The following is a 9968-nucleotide window of genomic DNA, read 5'->3' on the forward strand; positions in this document are numbered from 1 at the left end:
TTTCTTTATCCCTTTCTTCCCCTACCGATCATCCTAGTTCTTATGTTCCATAGATGAGAGAAATCATATGATAATTGCCTTTCTCTGCTTGACTTATTTCACTTAGCATTATCTTGTCCAGTGCCGTCCATGTTGAGCAAATGTTGAGAACTCGTACTTTCTGATGGCTGAGTAATAATATTCCATTGATATATTGTCGACAACTTCTTAATCCACTCATCTGTTGAAGGGCATCTCGGCTCCTTCCACGATTTAGCTATTGTGGACAATGCTGCTATGAACATTGGGGTGCATATGGCCCTTCTCTTCACTACGTCTGTATCTTTGGGGTAAATACCCAGTAGTGCAATGGCTGGATCATAGGGTAGCTCAATTTTTAACTTTTTATGGACCTCCACACTGTTTTCCAGACTGGCTGTAGCAACTTGCATTCCCACCAACAATGTAGGAGGGATCCCCTTTCTCCACATCCTCTCCAGCAATTGTTGTTTCTTGCCTTGTCTATTTTTGCCATTCTAACTGGGCATAAGGTGGTATCTTAGTGTGGTTTTGATTTGAATTTCCCTGTTGGCTAATGATTTTGAACATTTTTTCATGTGTCTGTTAGCCGTTTGTATGTCATCATTGGAAAAGTGTCTGTTCATAACTTCTGCCCATTTTATGGTTTATTTGTTCTCACGTATTGAGTTTGAGAAGTTCTTTGTAGATCTTGGATACCAGTCTTCATTGATTTCTGCTCTGATCTTTATTATTTCTCTTCTCCTGCTTGGTTTCGGCTTCATTTGCTGTTCTTTCTCCAGCTCCTTTAAGTGTAAGGTTAGGTTGTATATTTGAGACCTTTCTTGTTTCTTAAGAAAGGCTTGTATTGCGATATACCTAGGACCGGCTTTGCTGCATCCCAACAATTTTGAACAGTTGTGTTTTTATTTTCATTTGTTTCCATGAATTTTTTAAATTCTGCTTTAATATCTAGGTTGACCCATTCATTCTTTAGTAGGATTCTCTTCAGCCTCCATGTATTTGAGTTCTTTCCAGATTTCGTCTTGTGATTGAGTTTGAGTTTCAAAGCATTGTGGTCCAAAAATATGCAGGGAATGATCCCAAACTTTTGGTACCAGTTGAGACCTGATTTGTGACCCAGGATGTAGTCTCTTCTGGAGAACGTTCCATGTGCACTAGAGAAGATTGTGCATTCTGCAGCTTTGAGATGGAATGTTCTGACCATACCTGTGAAGTCCATATGGTCCAGTGTCTCATTTAAAGCCCTTATTTCCTTGTTGATCTTTTGCTTAGATGATCTGTCCATTTCAGTGAGGGGAGGGTGTTAAAGTCCCCTAGTATTATTGTATTACTGTTGATGTGTTTCTTTGATTTTCTTATTAATTGGCTTATATAATTGGCTCCCATGTTAGGGGCATAAATATTTACAGTTGTTAGATCTTCTTTTTGGACAGACCCTTTAAGTATGATATAGCGTCCTTCCTCATCTTTTATTACAGTCTTTGGTTTGAAATCTAATTTGTCTGATATAAGGATTGTCATCCCAGCTTTCTTTTGATGCCCATTAGTGTGATAAATGGTTTTCCACCCCCGCACTTTAAGGTGAGTCTCTTGCAGACAGCATATCGATGGTTCTTGCTTTTTTATCCGATTTCATACTCTGTGTCTTTTGATTGGGGCATTTAGCCCATTTACATTCAGGGTAACTCTTGAAAGATATGAATTTAGTGCCATTGTCTTGCCTGTAAGGTGACTGTGTATTGTCTCTGTTCCTTTTTGGCCTATGTTCCTTTTGGGCTCTCTCTTTGCCTAGAGGACCCCTTTCAATATTTTTTGTATGGCTGGTTTGGTGATTGCAAATTCTTTTAGTTTCTGTTTGTCCTGGAGCCAATGAGGTTTATCCAAGGTATGCTTATCATTGACTAAAAACTTTTCACCTGCTTCTAAGACACACGTTAGTGTATCTGTTTTCAAAGTTTATATAAATAGGATGCAATAGGATCATATGTTCCATTTGCACCTGACTTTTGCTCATTGTCCTGTTTGGGAGAGTCATTTTTGTTATTGGGTGATGCAGTAGTATGTATCTTATTGACTCGTACCTTGGTTCCAGTTTCTAGCTGTTACAAATGATGTATTTTGGTGCACATTTGTACACATTTATGTTTAGCATATAAATGGATCTGTACTGAATTTTTGTGAATGGATAGGCATATATTTGCCTTTTGTTTAGTGCCATTTTCCAAAGGATTTGGTGGATTTATAATGTCTCTACAAGTGTCTGAGAGGTCCAGTTGCTCCGTGTCCCTGCTAAAACATGGTACTGCTGATCCTTCTGTTTGTTTGTTGTAGCCATTCTGGTGGGTAAACTGAAGCAGTTTTACCACTGAAATTGGACACCTTTGCCAAAGTAATTCATGAGCTGCAGAGTCACCGGAAAGTAGTAACATGAAGAAGCATTGAAGGAAATAGTGGATGTGAATGGAGGTTATTAGATGCGAGACAGGAGCACATGGGAGACATGATGGTGGTGATGGGTAGGGTGTAAATGGTATGGTAGAGGACAAGCAGTAACCAGAACACGATCACTACCAGGAGTAGTGCCAGCAACTAAATTCATGACATAGAAATGGAACCCCGTGCTGCCATCTTGTTATTTTTCAAGAGAAACCCAAGTACAGATTTTTTTATTGCATTTTCTGATTAAAATTTGAGCAACTAAATTCAATTTTTAAGTGACAAAGCACAAGTGAGGGTCATTGTCCATATCTACCACGAAGGCTGTGAATTCCATACTTTCTAATGACATTTTTTCCCCCTGACTTATTACTAGATCTGGACCAACAAAATTCTTATATAAATAAGAGATGACCTTAGGGGTAAATACCCACCCATTTTCCTGTGGGTACCAATACTTTTTCCTCCCTCCCTTTTCTTACTTCATTGCACAATTCATTTTGTTAACTTTTGCAGTTCAGCCTACTTGAAATGTTGAAATATTATTGGAAATGTAATGAAATTGAGTTTAATAGTTATTTAAAACTAGTTCTATATATATAAAATGTATTTTTACCCCCTCAGGAAAAACATCTTTCTGTAAGAGCGGAGTGACAAAATCAGTAGTGTTTAGAGTTTAGAACTGGAAACCTTGAAAGGGCTACTGCCCTGACAATTTTTTTTCAATAATTAAATCCAGAATTAGCAGTATGTTTTAAAATGTAAACATCCTTGAGAGGTATCACACATTAATGTCATATTTAATTAATGTATAAATGATTATCAGGAGATCCTTTCATAAAAATAAACGTAATGAATAGAAGTGCTCGGGGTGCTGTGAAGCTGTTATCAGGAAGGTAACTTTATCATTTCCTCAAGGCTAAAGTCTATTAATAATACAAGTTAAAGTATGAAGTGTCTACTGATAGTTTTGAAAGTTACCCAAGAACAAGTGTTACACTCATCTGCACTCTAACAGATTCACTGTTAAAAAAACATACCTTTTTGAGAAACAAACTGAGGGCTTCGGGGGGGGGGGGGGGGGAATGGGATAGACTGGTGATGGGTAGTAAGGAGGGCACATATTGCATGGTGCACTGGGAGTTATACGCAACTAATGAAGCATCGAACTTTGCATCAGAATCCGGGGATGTACTGTATGGTGACTAACATAATGTAACAAAAAAACATTTAAAAAAAAGTACCTTTTTTACTGTCAGTTCTAACGACATAACTTTGTATTTTGTGTCAGTTTTATAGCCAGAGAAAGAAGTTTTGATTATGTTTGACTAACATGTGTAATTCAAGTTTTTTGGCAGGAGTGTTCTGGGAGTCATGGGATTCTAGGTCTGGAAATAAATCTGAATTCATTTGATCTAAAATGTGATAAGAATCTATTTTCAAATGCAATTTCTCTTTCTGAACAATAGGAGTTATCCATGGAGTCTGGAATTGATCCTGGCCAGGAATACGGACAAGATTATTACAGTTATGAGCATGGGTACATCTTCAGATTTTTTTTAATCCAGTGTCAGTTTTTTTATGAATAATAAGGAGCTATCGAATATTACTACTAGCATTTGTGTACAAATGTCACTTCATCAGTTTCATCTTTGAAAAGGAATTACGTATCTACTTTTAGTTTCAATCAAGTTTTGTGCATTTTTCTATATTCAGTTCTAGTTTGATGTTCTGTGTTGATATTGACTACAACTCTAACGATGCAGTAAAATGATGCAAAATTATTTAAATGAGAAATAGAAGTCAAACATATTTGCTCAATTCCTGAATTCACCATTTCTCGCATATGAGATGTTTAACATTTTATCTAAGTAGTCAGCCTCAAGATTCGCCCAAGAGAAATTAAGAAGAAAACATACTTTAGAATCAGTAATAATTATTTCAAGTTACTCTACGCACATGTTAACTGCTTTCTAAAAATACAGGAGAGGAATGTATACAGCATTCCAGACCATGTTTGAAGCAGATCTTCACTGTAAAGATAGAGACGTTATGTCCTGAATGAGCTATTCATTTTACAAAGAACCTATTTCCTGTTCTAAATTCTTCAACTAAATTAAGGAACAATGTGCCTTTCTCTAAACACCAGACTCTCCCAAAACTTAAATCTGAAATAACCTGACTCTTTTTACTGTTATTCTAGGATATCATCATGGCAAAAAACCATTGGCCATCAGGTTGTAGTTCTTACTCCATGGTTTTGACACTAGTTGACAAGAGCACAATAGGTGCTGTATAAATATCTGTTGATTGAATGATGAGGACAAGAAGAAAACAGATCAGTCATGGTTACCAGGACCCCATGGAAACATGTTGAAGGCTGTGAGTTTCTGTTTCAGGTATGAGATGCCTCAATATGGAAGCCGTCGCCGTCTTTTACCACCTGCTGGACCAGAGGAGTATGGTGAGGTAGTTGGTGAAGCCGAGGAGGAGTATGAGCAGGAAGAGGTAATGCCATACTGTTTAACCCTATTTTAATGGCAGGCTGAAAAGAATTTCAAAAATCAGAACTCCTATTCACTTAGTACTCGTTTTCCATATAAATTTAATGACATGGACCATTTCATTGCCTTGTTTATAGAAGGAAATTAATTGTCGTGCAAGTTTATTTCCTTCTATAAAATGTTAAACGCCTGAAATAAAGCCACAATAAAGTTTATATTTTCTAAAATCCTAAATGTTGCTCCATAAAGTTAATATTATAATCAAATACATAACCATTATTTTGCAAAACAGTGGTTACTTTGGCTCCCACATTGTCCAGCATACCTAAAAATCATGGAAAAGTACAGTTACCAGAAGCAAAATATTACCAGCAAGATGCTTAATGGAATTCTGTCATGTATGTTTTAATTAACATGAGTCATTTATATACTTTGCCTGTTATATTTACTTGGAACGTTTATGCAAAACAAAAATGTCACTGTAGCTTTACCCTGTTCAAAATTAATAGTCAACTATCCCATAAACAGATAAAGTATCATAAATTTTGTTAAACACATAAAACTATTAAAGTGTAGGGAGGGAGAGAGGAGATGTGATCATTACTTCTTCCTCCTTTGATCTAAGATGTAAAATAACTCTGAATGAGAAAAAACATTAGAAAGCCTAGATTTTAGTATTATAAAGTACAAGCCAAAATAAAATACTTTCTTGTGATCACTTTCCATCTGTGTGCAGTGGGGATGAACCGTGGACAACTGGGTTCTTCTTCTCTGAAACTAGTTATAACCCTGCTACTTATTCTCTGAAACTAGTAATATCCCTGCTTGACTTGTGTGGGACAAGGTCACACCATAACCATCCCCAGCTGACGGTTCAATTGCATTTTCGTGATTTTCAGGAAGAGGCAAAAAAAATTAGAAAACCAAAAGTTGAAGTTAGAGAGCCTAGTGAGGAGGAAGTAGTGGTCACCGTTGAGAAGCCCCCTCCAGGAGAGCCCACGTACACAACGTGGAAGAGAGCCAGGATCTTCCCAATGATTTTCAAGAAAGTTAGAGGGCTCACTGACAGAAGGGGCCTCGCTGATCTTGAGGGGGAAGAGTGGCCAAGACGCCTCGAGGAGGCAGATAAAGATTATCTGAAGCTCACTCTGGACCAAGATGAAGCCACCGAAAGCACGGTGGAGTCCGAGGAAGAGTCCTCCAGTGACTACACGGAGTACAGCGAGGAGGAGTCCGAGTTCAGCGAGTCAGAGACCACGGAAGAGGAGTCAGAGTCAGAGACACCTTCTGAGGAGGAAGAGAGCTCGACTCCTGAGTCTTCAGAAGAATCAGAGTCCACGGAGTCCGAAGGGGAGAAGGCCCGGAAAAATATCTTTCTGGCCAGAAGAAGGCCTGTCATTGAAGAGGTCAAGGCGGTCAAGGGGAGAAAAGAGGAGCCCCCTGAGTTGCTGGAGGAAGAGCCAAGGGGGGAGGAGGAGGAAGCAGGAGAGGAGAGTGAGCTGGGCCCTGAGGAGGAGCCAGCAGGCCCTGAGGTCCCCGAGGAGGAGGGCAGTGCAGAGTTGGCTTCGGTGGAGGCAGGCGTGGACAGCGAGGAGGAGTCCGAGCCGGGCAGCAGTGTCAGCAGCAGCAGCGAGAGCCAGTCCGGAGGGCCCTGGGGCTTCCAGGTGCCCAAGCAGGCCACCAGCAAACGTGCACCCCGGGAGCAGCCCCCGGGAGCCGGCTCCGAGGGCGACAACACAGCACTCTGAGACAGGGCCCAGGAGGTGGGAGTTTGCCTTGACGAGTGCTCTTGTGTGCCGTGCTTTCTCTGTGCTCTTTGCAATGACACTCCAAGGGAGGAATGTGGTCGTGACCTCTAGCTAACCTAGGATTGGAAGCATGCCGAGAGGGAGCACACGTGCGCTACAAGTAGACTTGTACATCAGCGTGCATTAGGGTCAGCCTGACTAATCTTCCTCTATTAGCCATTCTGAAGACAAGCCATGAATCAATAGTATCTAGGGGGGTTTCTATGAATGCACTATGGCATTATGCGCGACCACTGATGCGCTGGCTGGTGGAGTGGATTTTAGGAATACACGTGGGTTTTTATTTCATCCATAGACAATAGACAAATCCTTAGGACAAAACTGGCAACAAATGAGATCTCCAAAAGTCTGCTTTTGCATGTATGTACATTTCACTTGGCAAAAGTATTATAAAAAATACCACGAACATGTTCAAATGGGTTTGTAGCTGGCCATTTCAAATATTAGGAGATAAATGAAATGAATTTTAAAAATTTATACCATTTCTTTCCCATTGTGGATATGGGTTAAAGTAGACTTACTTAGAAAAAAATTGAATTTTTATAAAACTTTTTTCTGGGTAAGCAAACATAGCAAGTTTGAAACATATCTGGAAACCAAAAAGCATGGTTTACTTAGTGCAACACATTGGTAGTTCACATCTTGTAAAAATGTGATACTATTTTGAGCATAACCTAGTATTGGTTAACCTTTACTCTTTGCCATTTCTCATGTGGCTTGGTAAAAGAAATGTCCGTTGTGTTCCAGTCGCTTACTAGAGGAAAGTTTATAAATCATTTGTTTTCATTTTTGTGTATTACCGAATCAATGATTCAGAATGGGAAGAGATTTTCAAGTTCACATATATTTAAATAAAATGATCCAGAAAACCTGGATACTTTAAGTGAATACAAAGGGGATACAAAAAGTTTGGCTAATAATGGAGTATTAATTAGGAATTAGAATGTGTGTTAAAAAATATCTTTAAAATTTGGGAAAAGGAAGTATTAGTATGAACAGAATATACTAATACTGTGTGTTCCCTTCAATTTAACTTTCCAGAAGAGTAGAGCAACTGTCGTGGATCAGATCCTTGCCTAAATAATACACTTTTCTTGGGGCGCCTGGGTGGCACAGCGGTTAAGCATCTGCCTTCGGCTCAGGGCGTGATCCTGGCATTATGGGATCAAGCCCCACATCAGGCTCCTCCGCTATGAGCCTGCTTCTTCCTCTCCCACTCCTCCTGCTTGTGTTCCCTCTCTCACTGGCTGTCTCTCTCTCTGTCAAATAAATAAATAAAATCTTTAAAAAAAATAATAAATAAATAATACACTTTTCTTTTTCACGTAGAGCAGTAATTTGATCTAAAAGAATACAAGTGCTCCCTGCTGTGTCCACTTCTTAACTGAACGACACTTTCTTCAGAAGTTAAGCACTAAAGCTAGTGGGCAGTTGGTAGGAAAGAATGGGATGTTAATAAAGAGTTTCTTCTCTCTACCTCTTTTGAGTTCTTTAATGTTCTATGGCTTTCTATCAACATTTCTGAATTTCACAGACCTTGTCATCATTGCCCCTTTCATTCCTTTGACAGTGACTCGTTTTTGTTTTTGGTTTTTTTTTTTTTTTTGGCAGTGGGCGAGAAAAACAATGATCAAGTTAGTTGTGGATCGTGAGTATGAAACGAGCTCCACTGGAGAAGACAGTGCTCCGGAATGTCAGAGAAACCGTCTTCACCATCCCAGCACCCACAGCAACATCAACGGCAACATATACATTGCCCAGAACGGGTCCGTGGTGAGAACCCGCCGTGCCTGCCTCCCTGATACCTTACAAGTGACTTCCCCAGTACGACTGGGGAGGCACTTTAAGAAACTTGACAAGTTGGCAGTGACACACGAGGAGAATGTCCCCCTGAACACGTTATCGAAGGGGCCCTTCTCTACCGAGAAGAGGAACACAAGACCGACTCTGGTTACCTTTGCCCCTTGCCCTGTGGGGCCTGATGGTACCACAGGGAAGACATTGGGGCCTAGGCTGAAAAGCACAGTTGAACAGGAGTCCATGGTTGACAGTAAGAACATCAAGGAGACTCTGGAATTCCATAGTGACCACACGCACTCAGACGATGACGAACTTTGGATGGGCCCCTGGAACAACCTCCATATACCAATGACAAAACTGTGACCGATTTTTTTAAAAAAGTTATTTTGGTTTTTACTTCAGTTTTAATAAACTGTGCTTTTTATTGTCACTGAGAAAACGATGTATGGGATTTATATCATGCACACAAGCTAAAACTTTGAACGATGTGCTTTAAAATTTAAAAAGAGACAAATTTGCACTTGCCTTTGTATCAATTGTTCTTCCCAGAAAATCTTTTTGGACAGACTCAATTCCCTGAATAACATATCATTTAAACTTACCATTTAGCTGTTTTGTTGGGTCTTGCACTTTTTTTTCCATTTTAATAAATGAGAAATAATTTACTAAGTAATCATTTATATTTTATCGATTAACCTAGATTACACTTCATCTCTAGCTTCGCAGACCTTTTTTTGGTACATGTAATGAATTTACTTCTCATGAAAAAAATGGGGAAAATTAGAACATTTTTACAGGTAATGGGTTGTACAGTTGGTGTCTATACCATCCTGATTTTTTAAAAGGAAAGGTAGAATTACAAAGTGATAGCAAACATGAGAATCTTCTGTAAATTAGTTAGAATCATGAGCCTATTTTCCTTATTGTCTGATATACAGTGTTTTAGATTTTTACATATGCATCTGTTGACCTTTTAAAGAACACTTGAAATCGTATCTCTTCTTTTATAAATATCATTCGCAACTTTCCCTGGTGTCTCCCCACACCGACCCCTTCGTGCACACACTTCATGAACATAGTAGGTGATTTAGTTTCGCCATCTGAAGGAAAATAATTATCTGGAGCATCACATAAATCTCACCCTCAGCAAAAGCTTACTGAGGTGGGAAAGGATCAAATAGGCAATAATGCATCTAGAACCACAACTTCAGTATGGAAGAGGTAGTAAGAGAAGTCTCACATTAATGTCATTGGTCACGGATATTTTATAAACTTGTGTAAAGGAATCTGGCAGGGTCAAGAATTTATATAATAGGTGAAATGCCTACAAAGGGTATAAATGCATAGCTTCGAGTGTATTATATCACTTCTCCCAGGTCTAGCTTCTTTATAGACTATT

At 39.2% G+C, this 9968-nt stretch overlaps 1 protein-coding gene across 1 annotated transcript in view; it reads left to right on the forward strand.

The window, feature by feature from the left end:
* Positions 1-9131, forward strand: part of PCDH15 (protocadherin related 15) — a 1685023-nt gene extending 1675892 nt beyond the window's left edge. Inside the window, exons 37-39 of the mRNA XM_034662367.1 lie at positions 3927-3997; positions 4857-4965; positions 8381-9131. Coding sequence (XP_034518258.1) covers positions 3927-3997; positions 4857-4965; positions 8381-8932 — 732 coding nt within the window. The 3' untranslated portion in view covers positions 8933-9131. The remainder of the gene's footprint in view (positions 1-3926; positions 3998-4856; positions 4966-8380) is intronic.
* The last annotated feature ends 837 nt before the right edge of the window (positions 9132-9968 follow it).

Source organism: Ailuropoda melanoleuca, chromosome 6 (assembly GCF_002007445.2).
Source record: "Ailuropoda melanoleuca isolate Jingjing chromosome 6, ASM200744v2, whole genome shotgun sequence".
Taxonomy (NCBI): domain Eukaryota; kingdom Metazoa; phylum Chordata; class Mammalia; order Carnivora; family Ursidae; genus Ailuropoda; species Ailuropoda melanoleuca.